Source organism: Dicentrarchus labrax, unplaced genomic scaffold (assembly GCF_905237075.1).
Source record: "Dicentrarchus labrax unplaced genomic scaffold, dlabrax2021, whole genome shotgun sequence".
In the NCBI taxonomy this organism is placed as follows: domain Eukaryota; kingdom Metazoa; phylum Chordata; class Actinopteri; family Moronidae; genus Dicentrarchus; species Dicentrarchus labrax.
In genome coordinates this window covers 4,427,999-4,451,882 of record NW_026136718.1, presented here as the reverse complement: position 1 = coordinate 4,451,882, position 23,884 = coordinate 4,427,999, and the positions used below count along the sequence as shown (strand labels likewise).

The 23,884-nt window shown below is 38.4% G+C and overlaps 1 protein-coding gene across 2 annotated transcripts; it reads left to right on the top strand.

Annotated features, from left to right (window-relative positions):
- The first annotated feature begins 1,721 nt into the window (after positions 1-1,721).
- Positions 1,722-22,550, top strand: rgs8 (regulator of G protein signaling 8). 2 transcript variants are annotated; one of them, XM_051377523.1, is made up of 5 exons: positions 1,722-2,015; positions 13,830-13,940; positions 14,969-15,030; positions 19,640-19,806; positions 20,823-22,550. In XM_051377523.1, exons 2-5 carry the CDS (start codon positions 13,840-13,842, stop codon positions 21,015-21,017), a joined length of 525 nt encoding a protein of 174 aa, XP_051233483.1. In that variant the 5' UTR covers positions 1,722-2,015; positions 13,830-13,839; the 3' UTR covers positions 21,018-22,550. The 2 variants fall into 2 exon arrangements, with proteins under 2 accessions (XP_051233483.1, XP_051233482.1); XM_051377522.1 differs by having other exon boundaries at positions 13,827-13,940.
- The last annotated feature ends 1,334 nt before the right edge of the window (positions 22,551-23,884 follow it).

Genomic DNA, 23,884 nt, shown 5'->3' with positions numbered 1-23,884 from the left:
ATCCCACAACTACTGGATAATGTCAGGACCTTGCATTCTCATCTAGAATCTGATCGTGTCAATCACCCCATATTCTTCTCCTCTCTTGTATTCTCACCTCTTCACTTGAGTTTCAAATTGCTTATTTTAATAATTGACAGTATTGAACAAAACATTATTAAGGTCTTTTTTCTGTCTACTCTTTCATGCATGCACACTTGCCTGTCAATGCATATCCAGTATAGGGACTGTGTGTACAACATAAATTCCAGTAATGTAATATTGATCAAGGGCCATTCTTGTTATTACTACAGCCATGAGTAAAAGCCTGATTGTATGTCAACACATTTTGGAGCCTGTCTTTGTTTGATTTCCTTGTTTTGTACTAAATACATTTAAAATTGTGTTAAGTTTTGTAAATAATGTTTCTCATTACATTAGATGTAAATGTGTGTGAATGTCTGAAACTGAGGTGTAAATGTGTGAGCGCGTGAGTGCGTCTAAAACCGAAGAGGAGAGAGAGAGACAGAAGGACAGTCGTAGAACATGTGTGTGTAGGCAGTGCTTGTGTGTGTGTGTGTGTGTGTGTGTGTGTGTGTGTGTGTGTGTGTGTGTGTGTGTGTGTGTATGTTATTTTATGTAACACTTGGTTGTCTATTCAGTTGCAGGAATTATCTGTCCTTTGCCAGGCCGCCTCCTCCACACTCTCAGTTCCTTGCAGATCATATCTTCCTCTTCAGATGGCAACAAGATAAATATTCTTCACTCTGTCTTCATTCTTTATGCTCTGAAGCTCGCCACATACCATATTACATATGTCTTTGGGTACAAACAAATAAATGTGCAAATGCAATTCGTTTGTGCTTCATGCATTTGCAATATGTTCTAAAACACCAAACATGAAGACAAATGAGAGATGAGAGAAAAACAATTTGCTCGCTGTTGACAACAAGAAAGAACACAAATGTTATGATTTCCATTTTACCTTCTGAGTGCCAATTTGCATGTATACACTCTAGATGCTGCGTTACGTAACATATTTTTGTGCAGATGCGCACACAGCAATGACCTGAAGGACACTAGTCTTCACACATTTCACATTATTCTTTACACAATTATGTAAAATAATTTTTACAAATGCATGTAGCAAGGTCTAGATGTAAACAATCTGTTGTGGCATGCCCTATTAGAAAGCAACATTTAAAGCATTTCACTGTATATCATAATCTGTTAAATACTAGTCTTGCTCAGTAATTAACTCTGCTCTCTAGTTTTTCATCCCCTCATCATTCTTTCTTTTATTTTCTTCTGTCAAATGCATCTGCATAATTTAATATAATTAATAACTTGTCAATTAACTCTCTGATTAATTGTAAGAAAAAGTGAGAAAACAGTGAACTATTGCCCCTGGAAGTTCTGAAAGCCAAGTTAACATCCTAAAATAGCTTGCTTTGTCCGCATAGGAGTTGAAATCCCCAACATATATATTTTTTAATGAGATTTATAATTGTTTTGCATTTTTGTTTGATAGATTACTACTTTTCATTTTGAATTCATTAATTGATTAATCAGCTAGTTCTTTCATTACTGCCTTATTCCAGCCCCCCCACCAACCCCCAGCTTCCCTCCTGTGCTGCACATTTACGTTTCCATCTCTTCAACCACAACATCACTGAACAGCACTTCTCCACTTCACAGATGTGCTCGGGTTGTCCTTGGAGAGTTCCCTGTGCAAACAAAGCCGTCGTCCCCCTCCATCTCTCTCTGATTCCACCCCCTCTGCCTCTCCCTCTATCCATCTCGGCTGCTCTCTCCCCCCATGATTTCACACCATTCTGCTTGCCGCGTGTAGCTCCCACTCTCTGGCATCAGAAACACTAGATATCTTCAGTTCTGAGCTGTGCAGATTCATACAAATACACACTAGCATTGGCTAGAAGGAGGCTGTGTTCTGCCAACACGCACGTTGGGGATAGGCAGTGATAAAAAAGAAGGGAAGAAAGAGTCCAGCAGCTCTCGCATACACCGGACTCAAGGTAAAGGATCCATATTCATTTATTGAATGACAAAGTGTTATGTAATTATGCTGTGGACACAGAGCTCTAGGCATTATGTGGGTCTTTGTCATTCTTAATGGTTGATGGGGCTGATTATTATCTGCTGCTTTGAATGGAGGCTTACCGTTAAATCAGGGAAAACCCTGTTGAAGTGATTTGACATCTATGTGGCTGATATAGGGAACAGTAAACAAACTATTGCAGGAGAGAAATACGAGGTTCAAAAAAGAGTGTTATATTGCCTATTAACAAGCCAATTTAATGGGTGTCTGTGTACAATTTGTGTGGCTGCATGTACAAATTTCAATCTAAGTAATTGCATATTCAGGCGTGCTTTCAGTGCCATGTGAGCATTATTGAAAATCAGTTCACACCCTCCCACCTTCCCTGCCTCCATGCTGAATGCTCAGAGGGCTTTTTAGTCCACTAAATGTCACTCATCAGAGCTATCAAAGATGGAGTAGGTCTTTGAAGCCCACACAAGTGCCACCTCACAGTGAGGTGTATTCGGACCCCTTCATAGCACTCAGATGTTTCAGTTTTTAACCCCTCTGCTCCTACTTGCCCTTGTGTTAATTAGTTAGCATTAGAGGTACAGGTAGGAGAATGTTATTACCTTTTGATGCAGCCAGGCTAGCTGTTTCACCCTGCTTCCATTCTTTGTGTTAAGCTAAGCTAGGTGGCTATTGGCGGTAGCTTCTTATGTACTGCACAGACATAAGTGGTAATGTTTTTCTCACCAACTCTCGGCAAGAAAGCTAATTAGATCATTTCCTAAAATTATTATATTTGTTTGAGTGAGTGTTTTGAGTTCCCTAAACATATAACAGTAAAAGAAGGTTTATTGCCAAGTAAGTTTTCACATATGAGGAATTTTTCTTTTATCAAGCATAGAACAATATAAAGATAAAAGATGAAAATTAGGGACAGAAAGGAGCTACTATATACAAATATATGAGAGAATACATACAAAATAAAACATTTGAATCTTGCACAAGGAGCCGATATTGTTGGAAAATGGAAACAATATACTGACTGTGAACATTTTGCAGACATGCATGTCTAGTGCAATCCTGGGGCGTCTCCATGCCCTGAGGTCCAAGGTGCATGTAATTGCAGTGAACCCCCAATTTGTTATCCCAACTGCTCTCTGCCCATGTTTTCTGTCTATCCCTCAACTGTTAGGCGAAATTTCAACAAAGTAAACAAACAAAACAATAAAAGAATAATCAGGCGGCACAGCCGTTGTGTAATAATGTAATGCTTAGGAGACCAGGGTGACCCAGGTTCTGAGATACAGCCTCCGCACATTATTGTTAATCAACAGAACATCCTATCACTTCTGTTTTCATTAGGATCTTTTGTTTGGTAGAAGATAGATATAGTGAAATTTGTTGACAACCAGGTCTGTAGATTATCCAAAGTAATCAAAAAACACTCATTCTGGAGAAAGTCCCAGAATGTATTTATTTTTTATTTTTTTATGCATTGTATTTTTTATGTAATTGTATGTAATTTTTTTCAATACTGTGAGCAGGCGTGTCTCTGGTGGGAGGGGTACCCCCTGCAAGTCTCATTTGCATAATATGCTTCTAACGATCAGTACTGTATGCATAAATTGCTTCTATATGATATTTTACATGATGATATATTCATTTAAATCAATGATTTTAATCAAATAATGGATTGTTCACTCAATAACATATATTTTTCATAATGGTTCCGACAAACCCCCCTGGGCAGATTTTCATTGCCCCATCTGAGCACAACAATCAAAATTCCATTTACTGCCAGAAATGGCAGATGTAGATATTTAAAAAACTCGGAAAATTCAACTGTCTGCATGGTTAGATACTTCTATAGGGGTAAGTGATAACATCGAAAGTTTTGACAGACAGGGAATATTGCCAATAGATCATAGAAATGATGTTGTGTTTGATGGATAAATGATTCTAGGAGCTTTAATGTCACAGTGTGCAGCTTTATTGTCACCACGTGTGGTGAGTCAAGCAAGAGAGCAAGTGCACTACTGTAGCTCAACACTACAAGTCAGTGTATGCTCGCTACAAGCATATGACAACACAGTTTCAAATCCTCCTCAGGAGAAATGCTTTTAGTAGACAGAGCCACTGGCCCAGGAGTGGAGCCGCTTTCTGCAATACAAAATAAATCCCTGGAACAAACTGATTACATAAATGGCTAAAGGCAGGATGAGCGATAAGAGACATCAGTCTCTGTAGCTCAGTCTGTAGCACGAGAAGCTAAAGCTGAAAAGAACAAAGTGCGGGTCCAGATAAAAAAAAAAAGAGTTATAAACACTGGCACTACAGGGTTTGTTACTCATGCTGATGGGGGTGGGGGTGACCGGTTGGACGTGTTAATCCACTGTAAATATTCAAAGTGTTTACAAACACATGACAGCCATTTTGCTTTTCTTCAGTCAGCCACAGAACTGATTAATTAGTAATTCTGCATGTATATTTCTCCTCTAGGCTGTTATTAGCAAAACACAACTAAAGTCCAAAAGAACAAGTAAGTTGTCAGTAGTTAATTCTTACTCTCCTTATCCTGACACTACCCCAAACCAGAAATTCAACAGGACCCTACAAAAGCCCATTCAGTCCAGTCACATCCCATCATGTGTGGATATAGCCCACAGTAGATGACAAACTCTAATTTTATCACCAAGCAAAATGTTCTCCAGAAGCTAATGCAAGTCAGTGGTGTGCCCTTATCATCCTGAACACCTCTGGCACGCATGTGCTTTTAATAGCCTTGTCCAGCCAGTGACAGGCAGATTTGCTTGGGTGTAATCTGACATAGCTCTGAGTCAAATAATGTTTCCCCTCCCTTTTTCCCTTACGCACAGTTAGTTCTGAGATTTGTCTGAGGTGAAAGCAAAGATGCATAACAGGTTACTTATACAGAATATAGATTTGAAGAGGCATGGCATATTAGCTGTGAATCACTGATTGGGTTTCTAAACCTACTGTATTGAATCAAGCCCAATCATCTTGCTATTGATTGTGGTTGATTTTGTTTCATTAACTTAGTTAGTTAGTTAGTAAGTTAAAGTTGTTTGATTGTCTTTCAGCTCATTGCTTTGTTTTTGCAGCACATTTATTGTATGGCTCACTCTTACCATCTTTGCAGCAGCAACAGGCGGCTGTTTTTAGTCAAAAAGGTGACCAACTGTATGCTGCCTGCTCAGCAGAAAACAGGAGGCAGACATATTAGCAACTGGCTGGTAAACACTGTGGAACATTAAGCATCTGAGGAGTTTTTGGAGCCAATAGGAGTGTGAATACTGAATTTACATTTGCCAATTTGCTCTCTGATTTAGATTAGTTTCAAACTCCAATGGAAAAAAATAGGTGAATGTGCCTGATAATATGTCATGTTAGGTGAATTACAATTCTGAGTTTAAAAGCTTATAGCTTTTATTAAAATTGCTACATGTTCTTTCAATGTACCTCATTGGAGAAAGATAAAATGATGAACATAGTAATATTTGTAGAGCAGATGGGCAATCTTTTTCAGGTTACCAAACAAGCTGCAGGGATAGATAATGTGCCATGTCCCTGTAAGGCTCACACAGTGCATTTTTATTCTTTTGGAGATTAAATTATAAGCTGCTGAAGCTTGCAAACTAGACATAGATTAAGTTGATAGAGGAGGGTCTGCGCCGCATGAGAGTGACATTAATCTAACCGTACTTGAATGTACCTTTCGGAGTAGAAAACAGATGAAAATAGTATCAGGGTGTTGTGTTGAAAAGCCCCTGGGCAGCTTTATCCCAGGTTGATCTATCAGACTGTTGAAATGAGCAATGTGCTCAGGTGTCATCACAGGAGGCCTCAGAGGAGTGAGGGACCCAGGAGTTATGGAACTCAGTGTACAGTAAGGAACATGATTCACCAGTGGAGTCTATTACTCATACGCACTTGTTTTTTTTTTTTTATAATATTCTGTCCCCATCCCCAATTATGGACATAACAATTGATGCATTCCTATACATAAAATATCTTACAAAAGTTTTATAAATGAAACATAATATGAATTGCATATCAATACTTCTGCCTGTTGCACAACTATAGGCTACCTATCAGTGAAAAGAGCAGAGAAGTGCAGACGTCTGCAAAGGAACAACAACAAAAAGTGCTCTTTCATAAATATCACTGTGTGGGAACTGCATCTTTAATGTGCATCTGCAAGGTTTATACATCTGAACTACCCCAGGTCTTTTTAATTTTCTCATAATTTTTTTCTACACTGTGTATTCCTGGAAGCACTTCCTGAGATGGCCTTGGCACAACATGACTCTGTTTACTGTAAACAGCATCTACCAGGCACAGGGAAAGAACATGTGGGAAATCACAAAACCAATCTAATCTCTTTAAAAAATCTGTGAATGAGTTAGAAAAAGCTCATCATTTTCACCGACCACTTTTCACTTACTTACCAACGTTCAGTATCACTTTTCGCTTTTGTATGCAGTTCTAGCCAGACAACAACAACACATGGGCATAAGGAGACAAGTCAGAGAGAAGCACTGGTGTTTGTAGCTGCAGGCGTTTCTGGATCACAGTAGCAGCTAGCGGCTCCTCAGGGCAGTGTGTGTTGTGGAAAGTTTACCTGAGCCATCCGAGCCCAGCACATGTCTGCGAGGACAGAAATAAACCCCAAATCAGCCATGATTCCTCCTTCTGTTGTTACTAATGGTGGCAACACATCAGATGGTCTGACACATACTTCTGTGGGCAGCCGTGCTTCCGCTCTCGGGGCAGGGTACACACAAATACTCGCTTGCAAACACAAAAGTGCAAGACCACAGTTGTGTTCTTGTGACTCAAGTCCCAAATCTGTAAAACTTGGCTGTGGAGAGAAAAGGGACATGTCTGGAGTTGCCAAAATTGAATTGCTGTTCAGAAACCCCTTACATGTTGTGATCTGAGTCACAGTGCATCTCAATTAGCCTGAAAACAGCTAAAACTGTGTCTTGGAATCAATAGAGTGAAAATTACACAATGAAAGTGAATACATGTCACTGACTACACCAAAATTTGAGAGACGTCCAATACTTTGGGATTTAAATGTCCCCGTCTGTTGCTTTGCTACCTCAGCTGTAATCATCTTAGGCATTTAATGAGCAAATTTATTTTACAATCTCTCTTATGAATTTTGCAAATTAGAGTGAATTTTGTCGTTTTTAAACTACAACCATAAAGCTCTTATTTACTGTAGTACTGAACTACTCAAAAATACTGGTAGGGAAAAACAGATACTCATATTGTATTTCTTCCCACTACGTTTATGCAAATTATGTGATTTTCTACAACTGCCAACATTTCAAAAATGTCCGTTATTAGCAATGAGGAACTCGATGATTCCTTGAGGAGCATTTAATTGAGAATTTTGGTATTCTCTTAAAAAAGAAACAAATTAGCACAAGGCCACACCGTGTCTTAGAAGCACAGCACTCGACACAGCTCAGTGGTTCTCCAGAGATAAGACCAGCGAATGACACTGTTTTAGTGTGTGCTAAAGTGGAGGGGTCAGAGAGGCTGACAGTGAGTGAGCAAATGAATTAGCGAGTTCATGAATTCAAATTCATTTATAGATATGTGAGAGACGGCTACTGATCAATGAGGCTACACTATAGGAAAGCAGGAAAGGTCCAGTGATATTGTAAAGGACTGGAATTGGACATGAAAAATAAAGGTATAGTTTTGATAATCTTATTTGCTGTCTTGCAGATGAGAAGATTAATATGACTCTCATTGTCTGTTCAGTCAGTAAGAAGCTGGAGCCAGGAGAAGGTTAGTTTAACTTAAGCTTAGTGGGGAAACAGCTTGCCTGGTATGACAATGTGTCATTTTTACAGTGATTTTGTAGGCTACAGATTAAAGAAATTTAGCCAGCTTTAGAGGTTCTGTGGATTTTTTTTATTTTATTTATTTCTTTATCTTTGGACAGAGCCAGACTAGCATTGTACAGAAATGTATGTTAAGCTGAGCTAACCATCTCCTGGCTTCAACTACATATTAAACTGATAGATTGCATCAATCATAGAAAGCGGTTTTAATGGCTTATTTTTCCAACACAACAAAGTCCTCATTGTTAAAAGATCTGCCTGTGTTTTTGTCCATTTACCACAAAGCGTGTGTACTCTGAATGAGTATAGTAGTTGTAGTATTAGTGGTACTACTAGTTGTGGCAATGTTTTTCTCTGTGCTGTTTTACAAATGCAAAATAAAAAGTTTGGTAACTGTCATTGTTTTTGCATGGAATATAAGTTTTGTATAGGATAGTATCAGACCTATAAATATAGTGCTGAAAACAGTATGACGTATGCTGGAACATTGTCATTTAGGACAAAAACGTGATCTGCTATAACTGGGTGCAACCCAAATTGTCAGAAAATGTAACTTGGCAGTTGCAGTTTCTATTTTTACTTGCACTCAGAGGGAGTGAGAGCAGGGATTTGACCTGTACTTGAGATGTTCTTCTTTTAACTCGAGAGATGACGTGACACACACACACACACACACACGCGGTCTCTGTCTTTTTGCTTTTAACGTCAATGTTAGCATCAGTGCAACTGAGCATCCATGCATATATAATCTATGCACTATATAGTATAGTGCAGTATAAATCTATTAATCAATACTGTTATACACCTATTGGCATCAAGTAAACACAAACAAAACTACAAAATAAAACCTCTAAGCAGAAGATATTGGCCCTGTGTTGATCAATCTAATCTATTCAATATTATACAAATACCCCATTTCATAATCACTTTGCAACACCTCAGCTATATAATGTACATAGAACTGCAGGGTGTCTTTGCAGTATCCAGAAATGAGGACATGGAGAGAAATGTGAAAACCTGCATTGCACCAAGTTAGGTAACATCAAAGAAGATTCATACACACAGACACTACTACTTCCATGATCTAGATTTTTACTTCTTAATCCACCAACCCCAACGGGCATCTCACATACTGGAGGTCTAGCGGATGTTGCCTGTACTTTTAGATTCATGAGGCAAACTTGTGTATATCTGAGACATTAGAGTGCTGTTGCTGTTTTTAGCCTCTTTCCTCCAGGAGCCGGCCTTGCTGCATGGCTGAATAGAACATGCACTGCTTCCTCCTGACTACATGGATTTGTCAGAATTTTTATAAATAGCTCAGCAGTAGCACGTGTCTGCACCATACTGCAGACGAAGAACGCAGCTTACAACAGCCAGAAAGATACAGATTTGTCAAAAGAGAGGAAGAGAGGCGAGGACAGAAGGCATAAGGAAGAGGAGGAGGGAGACGTCTGTTATCATGTTATTGACAGTTTGACTTATCAATATGTCCACGTCTCTCCTCATCAACTTCACTTGATGACCTTTGTCTGCTGAAAAAGGGACATGCTGACACACATACAAATTCAATCATAACAAATGGTTAAAGGCTGGTTTGCACTTTCAATATATATTAAAGCTGCTGTCCAATGTGCCAATTTTTCATATTTGAATATCCATGTGTTCATGCCACATAAGAATTTCAGGCAAGATGTGTTTACATGAAACTCAAAGCACTAATTGCAGTCTGACAGCGATATGTTGATATATTCAATCTGCGTGAAATAAGCTCTAATTTTTACTTATTGCTATCTATAATTATCTAATTGTGCACTCCATGACTGGGGTTGCCTACATAATGCTCCCGTTGGAGGGGAGAAAAGCTTAAAAACCATAACTCAGTCTTGGAATATGACTGAAATGAAACCATCGACGAGGGCTAAGCAAGCCAAGCCTGGTTTATTTGTATTGCATCTTTCAGCAACAAGGGAATTCAAAGTGCTTTACCTAAGATATAAAAAGATGTTAAGAGAAGATACAGGAAAAGATAAAAAAGATAAGGTAATATAAAAAGACATGTTTAAAACGTCACAGATTGAATTTATTACAAGACTGTGGTAAACAGAAATGTTTTAAACCTTTACTTAAAAGAACAAAGAGTAGGAGCAAACCTCAACAAAAAAGGAAATAACATCAAAATGTTGTGATTCTGAAACAGAAACAGTGATTGATTAACTGAATAATGTGCAATGGTCCAGACCAAGAAATGTTTGCATCTAGCCAGATAGTCATGAAATGTGATATGGATATTCGTGGTCGTCAGAAAATGGGGCCTAATTGACAAAAATATCCATTTAGTACCTTTTCTGGAGCTTTCAAATAATTTTGTCATGGAATAGTAGGTTCTGAACACTTTAAGGACACTTTAAGGACTGCTGTGTGATACGATCAAAAGCTCCAGAAGAGCATAAATGGACTTTGTGGTGAGATGGTTTTAACTGCTGTTAACTGATACTACTACTACTGCTACTGAGCAAAATCATGTTCCCCAGAGGATGTATCCATTTACCTTTAGTGGTCCTCTCACCTTTTCTCTCGGACCAACCTTACACCAAAATGTAACTCACACGGAGTAACAATATCATGGGTGCCATGCCAGTTTCATTAGCACATTCATGCTCTTCAGAGGAAGACCCATTAGAATTTAGTGACCATATGACTATGATATGTAGTGTTAGTGGTGTTGGCATTACGGCCGTCATTCATCCAAGACATTCATTCTAACAACACTCTTTTATAACCTTCCACAAGCCATGGAGAAATCTGACATAAAGCTCAACGCTCACTAGTGCACTCAAGTAAATTAACAGTCTGTACATACTAAAAATACATCTGCCTATTATTTTTGCAAACCCCTCTGAAAATAACTATTCATTAACAAATGAAGTGCACCTTGAGGTTATGACTCACAGATATGACAAACTAGCTTTCCAGGCCAGTGCATGTGTTTTATACATAACATCTGATACATAACACAGATATTTCTGGGGCAGAAATCATCAAATCTACATTGCATCCAAAACAATCTGCAAAGTACACTTCAGTGTTGTGCTTCCTCATATTTATTCTGGTTTGAGAAGCTTGTTAAAATAGCTTCTGTAAGAGCGTGTAGGCTATTAACTATCCACAAAAACCCAAACAAATACTCCTCAATGTAGAGTGTGATGTGATGTTTTTTTAACTCGTGTTCTCTATGTATAAACTCATATTCCTCTCTGACACTCACACTTAATGGCAAAGAGAACTGACATCCACTTTTCATTTAAAGGCAATATCAGAAACCTGATATATTGCTCCAACCCAAACACAAAAGCACATGCTGTCTCTCATGCATACACACCCACACACACACCTGTATACAAACTCAAAACAACCCGGCAGAGGTAAATGGAGGACACAACACTTTGAAGCACATTAATTCCAGCAAATGGATTTCGGTTGGCTAATGAACAGTACATTTCATGCAATGTTCCCAATTCAAGGTCCAAGCATCAAAACAATCCACCCCTCCAACTCTACTACTACAGCAAAAACATCCAAGGTGAATGGATGAATACAATGAATGGAATATATATTTATACACACACAAATATTGTCCTCATCACTGTGTACTATATAAAAAAGTAGGCTTGTCATCACTAGCACCAAGAAGAGAACTACATTTTACTTTTTTAATTTATAAAAGGTCTCCTGTAAAAGTAAAAAGTCAGGATAGCACTTCTCTCCCATTTAAAACCACTACTCACCAAACTAGCAATCCTTCAGGAAAATAGTCAACTTGGTAAGACTGCCTTCTACAACTTTGCACCTTATAAATGGAATGAATTACAGAGGATTTTTAAACTTGATGTCGCATCCCACTGTCTAATTTTAAGCTTTCTCAGATGCTAAATGTGCTTCTGTTGTGTCTATATTCTTCGTATGCAGTTGTCTTTTTGTTATGTGTGGTTATGGTTGTTTTTCTTTCTCTCTGTTGCACTAGGTCTCTCTTGCAAAAGAGATCTCGATCTCAAATGAGATTACGTGATTACATAAACAGTATATATACATAAAACCAAAGGAAGTGTTGTGTAAATGAAGCATTGCTACAAAGTAAGCATTTAAGGTTCTAGGGTTCTCTTGAAAAGGTAGAACACATATAAATATATATATTTGAAGTACCTTGATGAATAAAATACAACGTCCTCATACATAAGCAAATGAATATGTCATAGCCAATGACTCCCAACAGGACATGTATAACCATTGAACACTACCAGTGACAGTCACACCGGACCTTCGCTCTACCGACCTGCCACAATGGTCGTAGTTTGGTTAGAAAAAGTTTACTGAAGTATTTTATGTAAGTTTACTTACGTATGAAAGTTCAAATAAGTCAGCGTTGACTTTTGGTTTCACATGGGACACGAAGATGAACGTGGCATCCTGGGTGAAAGTCTGGGTGTGTTTGACCCATCCATCCACCCCGACCTCATCCCTATGCAGACTTTGTTACTCTACTACATCACCTGACTTCCTTGATCTCGTCATGATTACTGTGGCAGCTAGAGTTCACTGACTAACAATAATTTATAATATAATAATAATAATAAGTCACTTCCACAAACGATCTATACGGCCATTTCTCTAGTGAGGTTGGCTGATGAATAAATTAACTCAATGCTCTATTAAAGCAAAGAAAAACACGTATTTGCTTTCTGGATCGTGAGCCATCATTGATGTAAACACAGGGAATATCTTCAATAGAGGATCTTCCCTGAATGTATTAAGACAGTTTGTCTATCCAATGATTTTCAATAATTTTTCCTGTGAGATAGACTTACTTTTACAGAAATGTTTGGCCTTTGATGGACCATCTTTACAACCATGCCCCATCTGGAGTGACCCATGTGTCCCTGAGGCAGAACACTGACAAACAGCACATGACAGCAGCAGTGTACAAATAAGATAGGACAGCTTGTGATGAGAGACGGGGATATGGTTCATTTCAGTCTGGGTTTTTTTTTCATAACCACAATTAAGATCCATCTTAAAGAATATTGATACACATTATATTTTCCATAGAAAACAAATGACTACGCCTAACCAGTATTTTTCATTGTGTCATTTATTCTGTTTGGTTAATAATAAATAAGCTGAGCAGTGGAGTGTCTGTGTAAGATAGCACAGAACTATAAAGCATACTGTGAGTTAATGCAAGCTGGAGAATAGTGAAATTATCAGAGGCAGTGCTGCCTCCATATCTTAGCCTGCATAGAACTCAGTTGCAGTCATGAATTGTTGTGTAGGAGGTCTTCTTAAACCCAGCAAACTAACACTCAAACAAAAAACCTTAACAGGATGTGAACTTGGGTATCAGGGATATTTGAAGCTCCCTTGTGAATGAGGTGGACTCATACTGAATCAGCTTTGCATATGGAGTTGCACCTGGTGTCTACTTCCAGTCCTATCCTGTCCAGTCAGTTGGCCTTATCTCCCATGCATTGTGTCTTACAGTCAGTTTATTCAACAGGTCTTCCAATAATATTTAAGAATGTATGCATAGTCTAAATATACAAGGTGCAGCCCAACTACATGAAGCTAAAACACTAATGAATGCAAACACTTATTTTCAATTCAATTATTCCTGGAAATTGACTGAACATGTGGTTTTCCAGTTAAGGAGCTGGTTCTTGGTTTTTAAACCCTCTGGTCACAACCTTGCTTCTCAGTGGTATGTGGAAAAAATGTCTCTGTTTGTCTGACAATTCATTCATTCATGCACTTACATGTGAATCCTCACCCCACAGAAGGCATTGTCTTTGTCACAAGGGTTTAGCTATATGCTGAGATACACAGTCAGAGAATACATTAGGTATTGTATGCTTTTTCAGCAGGATCAACACCATGAAGACCAGACTAGGCTGCCTGTCTAACAAATCGGACTCTTACAGTGACTTCTCCGAGTTCCTGCCTCCTGCCCATGAAACCACCGCCCGATGTCTGAAGTGAGTCTGCCAAAATATACTGTGTCTAATTCTGTGGGACTACACATCTTTAACAAATTAAAACTCAAGCTTCCTGTGTCCTGAGATAACTTCTGTTATGAATTGGCGCTATACAGATAAAATTGAGTTGAATTGAATTGTGTTAGATAGCTTGAACATGTTTTGAAATTCATTTTTAAATTGCCAAACTTTTGAAGGAATATCTATCTTATTTTTTTTATTTATTTTATAGTCCTCAGTCAGCCAGCATGCCAGCAGCATAGATTAGCAATTTAAATTCCTGTTGTTCAGTATACCAAACATTTGCATAACACAATTTTATACTATTGTTGATTTTTTTCCTCAAATCAAGAGTGGGGTTTTACTCTTGCTGGAAACAGGCTTGACACTTAACAAGGCCACTGCAAATGTTTGCCGATAGAGAAATATTGTTCAGTGTGATTCATTTGGTTTACACTTAACGCTGCCTAACGCACTGCCATAATCAAAATACTTGAGTAAGATTTGTTTTTCCTTCTTTTTGTCAATTAGTTCAACCATTTCTTTGCAAACTAACCAAGAAAGGTGATCAAACACATAACCATATCATAACCTTAATAGGAGAAACCATGGCAGAGGTTTTAAATATATAACATTGTTATTGTGTTTCACAAATAGCCTAATGTTCCATATACCCAGGGGTTAAATTGGGATTTGTTATGTAGGGGGTCTTGAGGGGTACAATCATGTTAATGTATCCATTTAATCTCCAAGCTAGTGTATTATCCCTTCATTTTTTCACCACTTTACAAAAGAGCATTAAAATGAGAACAAATGTCAGCTTCTGTCTCTCCTTCATCCTTTCATTATGCTGTAAATGTGAATTACAATGACTCTACAGCCTGGAGTGTAAGAACAGGTGTGAGCAGAGGATAAATCATACATTGAACTCAGCTGCCCTTCCATACATACGTGTTAAAAATGCATGAAAGCACAGTGGTTGGTTCGCATCTTACTCAGGTGGTTTCCTTTGGCTTTCTCTTCATCAGACTGTCAACGGATGAGGTTGTTCGATGGTCAGAATCCTTTGATCATCTCCTCTCTCACAAATGTAAGTGGACATTTTGTATGTTTTGGGGCGAACAGTCCCTACTACACATGTCACACGCAGTCAGCACCACGGAAATTAAGGCCACACTGTAGCAGTAAAATTGTCCTTTCCTTTTTCTTTAATAGTTTCTATTTTTCACTCAGCACAAGCCAGTCTATTTCTCCCCTCCAAGCCCATCTTATGTAAGGGTCTCATTTCTGTGTTGTGAGGACTCCTTACTGCATAATGAGTCACACACACTTGTCTGTGACCTTCCCCTTGGACCAAACACACACACAGATAGACTCACTCACAAACATCCATCCGCACAAACAGGTCATGTGTTTATTTTCTAACTGCTAACAAGCTATGTGACGTAGCACATCAAACTTACTGAACTGACAGATTATAGAAAACACAAGTGGATTCAGAGCATGTCCACCTTGAGAGATTTCATCATAAACAGCAAACACTCTTGCTCCTCTCTGACTGAGATCAACGCTTGACTGATATGTAAACTGTCTTTGGGTCCTGATCCCGAAAGTCTGCTTTGTGGATTAAGAAACTGATTAGTACATTGTAAGTAGAAGAATACTTATTCTGGAACAAGCAGAGAAAGATGTGTTCCTCTTGGTACGATTTTGACGACAATTCAAATAAAAACTCTTACAACTCTTTTTTTCTTGAAAACAAGTAAAAGCAGAACATCTTGAACAGAACATGGTTTTATGTTTTAAGTCGCTTGGAGTAAAGTAAAACTAAAAGTCTAGTTTGCATTAGCAGTGACAGCAACCATGACTGTGCCACAAGCAGAAACCAAGAAAACCCCCAGACTCAGTATACATTAGTATGGGTACTATGCCAGTGCCTCAAGCACACTCTACACCTTCCTGCCAATTGCAATGGGCGTTGCAAACAAGCAAACATGAAGTGCATGCATGCCTTGCTATTCGATGATCCATAGTTTGTGGTGGTATCCCCCAACACATGTAGCAATAGCTGGCCAGAAAAAGACTTCTAATGTTTTGTGAAGAAGAAATACATTCTGCTAGGGCTGCAACTAACTGTTGTGTTCATTATGAATTATTATGCCAATTATTTTCTTTGATGTAACTGTAAGAGAGGGCTGTGTTCTGGGTGGCTGTAGATAGAGCCTTTCACATTTTTGTGACCACTGTAGTTTCTTTTACACGCGTGGAAGGCTGAACTGTATTCAAATGGTGCAATCTGCAACGTCACTGTTAGATGCCACTAAATCCTACACACTGGTCCAAGCATGTTTGATTTTTAGATATGGTCATGACTATGCAAATGGATGTGGCTGCAACATCCTTGCTTCCCAGATTCCTCAATCCACTTTTCTTGCCAGTTGCTACTGATGGAAGTCGTTTTTTCTTGTAGGATATGAATACTTTCAGCACATCCATAATCACTTCTGACTGCCAAAACTATATTCAGTGTACTTTCTGCTGATGTTTTTGTGATGCCTGGGTTGTATTTTATATTTAAACACTGTACTAACAAAGGGCTTGGAGTCAGCCAGTCTTGAATGAAAGAAAGCTGTTAACATTCTGCACTCTCATGAGCATTATCTGTTTTGTTCAGAACAAGGTTATGACATAACACCTTGGTTTGACACATAACCATTAGAAGGCTAATGTCACCTACGGAAAACATAAAGTTTGTTATGGAGCCAAGAATAGGGCCTTTCCCAAGCAGCGAGAGCGTGATACACCTGCGTATCCTGTTTCAATTGACCAAGCATTAGAGAGGTGAACTACAACATTTACATGTACACACACACATACATTACATGTCAAAGCCATAAGAACACACTACTAAATGTTCCCTTCATAGGATATTGAATTTCTCTTGGCTTAATTTCATTTAGAAAGGAGGGATAGTATATTACTGACTGCATTCTAGTGTCATTCCTCAGTGTGTATGTGCTCGGAGCTTGACCTGACCTGTCAGCTATTACCTGTCTTGTTAGTGCAAGAACATTCTGTGAAGTTGACAAACACTGCCTTTCCACCATATTATGTCAAGGTTACAGTCGAGGTTGTGATCCAGAGTGGCATTCAAACGATATTCAACGATTTAGTATGGCAGTTGTATTTTAAGCTTATAGCAACGACGTGTTTTTTATCTAAAATCTTGGCTGGTCCCAGTGTGCCACATGAGGATTCACCCACTCCCCCACTGATTGTCTCAGCTGCCGAGCAATGTCCTCATTACTCCCAGCCACTCCTAATTGCTTTAATGTATTTAAGCTTGAGTCTCTGGACAGTCAGTTCATTAAGTTCCCTTTCTGCACTGACTTTGAGTTACGGTCCCTGCTAAATTCATGTTAACCTGCTGTGGAGTCTTGCCTCAACTCAGTCTTCGTCTTCAGTCAGTTCACCCAAGTCTAACCACCTACCAAGCTACAGACCTTTGGCCTTAACACTGAACTGTTCTTTGCTGGGTGTCTGCTAACTATGGGAAAATGTGTTTAGGTCCCATTTTTGTTTGTGTCATGAGCACACATGCGGTATCAATCACATACTGCTGTTTGTTTCATGCTATTCTGCTGATTAATTGTTGGTGGCAGAATTGTGTCAATTAACAATGCACCAACAGCGAAGAAAATAAGACAACTTCGCTGCTCTCATAGTGTTGTTTCAACTGCAGCTGTTTTCAGTGAAAATGCTTTAAACCACGGTACACTACCTGCTTAGCACCAAACAGACAGAAACAATTAACGAGCATAGTAGAGCATCTAACAGCTAGAGCCAGATATTTCCCTCAGGAGTTGGTAGAGACCAAAAACAGAGCTAAATGCTGGATTTCAGTTCACCATGTGGCCAGAAACACATCTCACAATGACCCCTAGAATCCGTTATGGCAGGTTTAAGAATGCACACAATGCATTTGAGTGAGAAAAACACATATTATAAACATAATTTAGTTAAGTAGAAAAATTGACAGAATACCTTTGCCTTACACACCTTAACTGGTAAATGTGTGTCCAACTTGTTGTTGTTGTCTTGGACTGCAGGGATGCAATCAAAACACTTAGAGCAGGACATTTCAGAAATGAGGTGTATCTTCATAAATACTGCACAATAAAATACTTAGCTGACCTTTACAAGATTATCTGTAGAGGTTAAAAGAATATGTTGTATTTTTCCATTAGTACAGATAAGAGACCATTCAGTAGTTTTAGACTTACATTTGAATACTCTGAACACTGTTTGGATAATTGGGCATGGGACTAATGTAATTCTTGCAGATGTAATGGAGACTACACACACAAACCTGTTCTCTCATCTTTTGTCGCTAGGTTTGTTTCAGTATGAAATATCAACATATTTGTACTACATGTATCACAAATATTCTTGTGGAAATCACAACTTTTTATCTTTTCAGTCTTTGTTTTGCTTTGCTTTTTCCCCCCAACACCTTAATTGTTGACTTCATATGAAATTCTCATTACATTTTTGTTGCAAAAATTACATTTTGGGTGCTTATCCAGATTTATTGACATGTATGAAATGATGAACTATGGAACTTACGATGGAGTATTGTATTATTACATTATTCCCGTATTATTACGACTTTATTCTAGTAACATTACGACTATATTCTCGTAGACCTAATATTATGACTTTATTCTTGTAGTATTATGACTTTATTCTCGTAATTTCCCAAAAAGTCTGGCCCTAATACTCCGTCGTAGGAACTTGACTTAAAGGTCCAGTGTGTATGATTTTAGGAGGATCTATTGGTACAACGTGGCAGAAATTGAATATTTTATTCATCAGCAGCAGCCATGCAGCTGACACACTCGCGAGCATGTGAGACGCAGCAGTCACGCGCCGCTCAGGCAGCCTATGTGAACAAGGTGTTACTGTGTCGCTTAAGGGACAATCCATTCCATGCACTTTCTAAAAACTTAGAGTATACCAGAGGGAACACCGTAAATGCTTGAAGATTCCCTGTTTGCCTATGATGTCAGCTTTCCTGTGACCAGAGCTATTTGGGGACTTCTTTAAACAGCAGGTGTGCGTGTGTGTGTGTGTGTGTGTGTGTGCGTGTGTGCGCGTGCGTGTACACTCATAAGACTCTGGGTTTCTGTATGAGTAATGTTTTTGCATATGCACAGATGGACCATCCCCTCTGCTCTGCCCCAGCTTTATTAGGTAAACAGCAGAAATGAGAAGGGTGGAAATAACATGTCAACGTGACATAGGCCCATAGAAAAACATGCCCTTCCTCTGTGTTATCATCAGTGGGGGAACACATTAATTGATCACTTATCTTGACTGATGAAAACATAAAAAAATAAAAAGGATCTCTTTCTGGGAGTATTTTGTTTCCGATTTGTTTGTTCTAACCATGAGAGTCGTTTGCCGCTTCTGGGAACAAGAGTGTGTACGCACTGGAAAAATGTCAACATAGGATGAAGGGTATTATCACACGATCAAGCCACTTTATGTTGAAGGAAAAGAAAACATCCATAGAAGAGGGAGTTCTCAGCTGCTGCACAGAAATAGGTGCTATGCTGCAGTATCAATCATGTGTTTTGAAATGTTTTTGTTGGGTTTTTTTTAACCTCCTTCCTTACCGATTTATTTGTGATTTCCAGATGGCCTGGCTGCCTTCCGGACATTTCTCAAGACCGAGTTCAGTGACGAGAATATCGAGTTTTGGATGGCCTGCGAGGACTACAAAAAAATCAAGAGCTCAACCAAGCTTGTATCAAAGGCAAACAAGATCTTTAAGGAGTTCATTGATATTCAGGCACCAAGAGAGGTGTGTGTGTATGTGGTGTGTCTTTTCCCTAGGGAAGTTTTTTTAACATCAGTATATAGTCGTTTCTATATGTTGGTATATTTATACATTGACCTGACCTTGTTTCCTTTTTCAAAGTTGTTTGTTCCTTTTCGTGTGTACTGAGAAACATACATTTTTACAAAACATAATTTGTGTGATATGTTTAGGTATTTTTCCTCTAAAATCTAATTTCACTAGTTACTTTTAGCATTGATCTGGTATTATTATTATTATTATTATTATTATTATTATTATTATTATTATTATTATTGTGTCCTTGTCCTTGTCCCTGCTCCAAAAAAAAGTTTACTGACTGTCTCCCAATAACGAGTACCCTAAACTAAATCACAAAAATAGGTAATAGGTAATAGCCTCCTCAAATTCATCAAATGAGTCTTATGTGATCTGCCACTGCCATAAGTAAAGGTTATGGAACAATCATGGTCTTGGTCCTCTCAGAAGTATCATCTTCCAAGACATCGGACTCAAAACAGTCTCTTATAACCACCTGATTTAAATTTGCATTGACCTCACTAAATATGCAGCGGTAAACATTTATCAAAAGCAAACACTAGCTCTGGATTGGGCCTTTTGCAGGTTTTGTGGGAATCGCAGTTTCTCTGACACGCTTGGAAAGCGAGCGGTATTCAAATGGTAAGAGTAGGGTGGGTCTTTGCAAAATACTGGGGGGAGTAAAAAACCAAGCATCTATAGGGATGTGTAGGGGTGCATACCTACTCACCAGGAGGTGGTGGTAAGGAGTAAGGGTAATCATGTAGACAAAAATCAAAAGTGCCGGTACTCACTACTGGCCCATTTCAGGCACTGCTTTTATATTTGTAAGAAATTAATTTTGCAATCCAATTAGTGATCAGGCCGACAGACTTTATCTGTACACAAGAATTAGGGCCAATGTGTGTGACTGTGATAATTTCTCTTAATGAGACTGACCTTCCCCTTTCAAAAATGTGTATTTGCTCTCCTTATCCTTGCAGGTAAACATTGACTACCGCACCAGAGAAAAGACTAAGCAGAGCCTGGAGGATCCGTCCCCAACCAGCCTCAACGAAGTCCAAGCTAAAGTCTACAGCCTCATGGAGAAAGACTCCTACCCACGATTCCTCAGGTCCAAGATGTATCAGGATATGGTCAACAGGGCGCATGCACAAGGCCAGCGGAGGTCTGTTTGACAGAGTCTGATGAAGACCACAGAGGACATAAAACTGGACCTATACTGTATATCCTTCATTAACCCTTTGACATCTCTGAATACTGTGAATCAGAAAGGATGGGGTGACATGCTTGACTGTTTCCTTTGTCTACACCAGCTCCATGCATGAAATCCCTCTAGAAAAGACGTGTCTTGGTGGATTGCACTGTACAGTACATGGAGGGAGACTGGATGAGGATAAGTCAATTGTTTTACCTCTACATGGTTGCGGGCGATATATTATCACAATAAAAATGACCATATCATGTGATAACCATATTTATCACAATATACAACATTTCTGCTACTTTTTCTTTGAAATGCATCAAATAAAATCAGTCACTGTGTCCTTGAAATGAACTGGTTGAACAAAAAAGACATTTAATTAAACTAACTAGAACGATTAAATAAGGCGAGAAACAACCGGTTCTTGATCTAGTAAAAACATTTTTTGTAATTTAAAAACATATTTTACATATAAATCTCACTGTCGGGATGCTCACCTTTTTAATCTCTAGCTCAATTTTGGAAACTCAATTGACATTATTTCTCTATACTATTTTTTAATCGGCCATCACTGTTCATACTTTACCAAACCACACTTTCCATACAAGTACAACTGGCTACCGAAAAGAGTAATAATGTAAACTGATGAACAAGGGTACTGGACCAAAGGTACTGAAATGATTTTATTCCATCATCAAGAAAGAAATATATTGAGATAAATATTATTATCCTTCTATTGCCCAGCACTAGCTCTACTTATCTTCTGTACTTTGTGAAATAGACACTGTCGTATGCAGGTGACTATACCTGTTGTCGTAGATTGTGTTTACAACAAAGAAAGTGAGTGAACACTTTATATCTGAAACTGTGCCAAACTAGATTGCACTTACAGTATTTAGCTACATAACCCTGTGTGTTGTAAACTCTTGCAGGTATATGTGACATTAGATGTGGAGTATAATGAAGGGTTGGGTTTATTTTTGCTTTGAATGCACGCTTTTCAGGAAGCGGAAGTAGGACTGTGCTGTAATCCCTGTTGAGCTTGTTCTGTATCCCACATAAAGCACATCCTATTGGACCAATCATGTGTGGCTGACCAGGATTCTGTAGTGAATTATAATTATTCATATAGTCAAGGTCTGATTTCAGCATGAATGCAACACTCAAAATACCGACTTAAATATTCTTGTACAGTATGTTATGAACATGACTGCAAAATAAAGTACTTAAATCTAGAATATGTCAGTAACATGGCAAATGTGTTTGAAATGTGCTCCCTCGGCATATGCACTCCCTTTTTAAATAACGTGATTGAGAAGATTTACTGAGTATTTTGGGAGGGACAAAGATTTTCTTTACTGCATGTGTACTGTATAGGCCAGCCTGTTGGAAATACAACAAAGCTGGCTGAACAACATATCACCCTATACTGTATGTTACTGTGTTCCACATGAATGTAACCTCTCCCCCTATATTTTACGATTAAAAATGAATCTGGATATACATATATTGTGCACTGCGTGACTTCATTCTCATTATAACAAAAGGGTATTAGAGCTATGAAAATGCATTCATCCACTCATCAGACAGTCGGATTGACCTTGATTCCAATGCCAATGAAACAGACAAAATATTAAAAACTCTAATAAATGAAAACCCAGCCCTGAATCTGGGGTGATTCATTGCTGCTTTTTTAAATAAAATTTTTAGATACGAGATTTAGGATTGTGTCTAATCTATATTTACCATTCTACTGGAATAACAAGGAGACAAGGAATGAAGTGAAAAATTAAAGTAACAGGCTGAACAGAGTCAGTCCATTGCTTTACAAATTGCAAGAACTTTCATCCAAAACTTTACATACAACATAGTCATAAATTTAGTCACATAGGTCAGATCTTGCAGCTGCTTTTTAAGAGCGATGACTCACACAAAGAATGATGGAAAAACTAAAAACAGAAAAATAATCAAACATTCATGACACTATTTCTGTTTAGCTGGAGCACCGTTCACGAGAAAACCACTGTTCTCTACTGTATCTGGGGCACTGGTGGGATGCGGTCGCCCACTGTGACATAACACATCCATTAACTTTTCTGTTGTTGTCAATGTGTTAGTCACTCAGGGAATGAGGAGCAGGGTGAATGTGGGACAGCGCCCTGCTCAGTAGACAACACAAGCCTATCTGGGCCAGTAGACTGCAAACACAGCCAACAGACATCTCCCTGTGAAAGAGATTACAAGCTGAGCGTCAGCTCGGCACGTAATGATGAGCGGTGCAACCTGTCTGTGGCTATGGACGTGTAAATGACTCTAATGCAATTGGGCATCAGAGAGTGAGTAAATCATGTGCAGGTGCTTTTTTGTCATGGAATCTGTTATCAATGCTGATGCTGTCTTGGTGCTCCTCTGTTTTAAATACATTGTCTTTCACATAATGGGTAAAGGCAGCCGAAAGGCAAACACATGCACTACTTTATAAATAGCAACAGGATGAGTAACTCTACCTGCTTTTGAAAAGTAAAAAGCTTTTTTTTCCCCCACCAAAAAATCCTGTGCAAACCTGTGTTTCAAAAACTAAACCTTATTCTTTCAACTGGCTTTAAACAAACAAGAAAGAACATTTCTTCTTCTTATTATTATTATTATTATTATTATTATTATTATTATTATTATTATTATTATTATTATTATTATTATTATTATATTTAATTGACAGCAGCTAATGTGACAATTGTGGTAATCACATCATAATTGCTCAATCTCTTTTATCATTCTATCCCTTCGCGTGTTACTCCATGTCTCTGTATCTCTCTGGTGTTTTTATCAATAGTAAACACT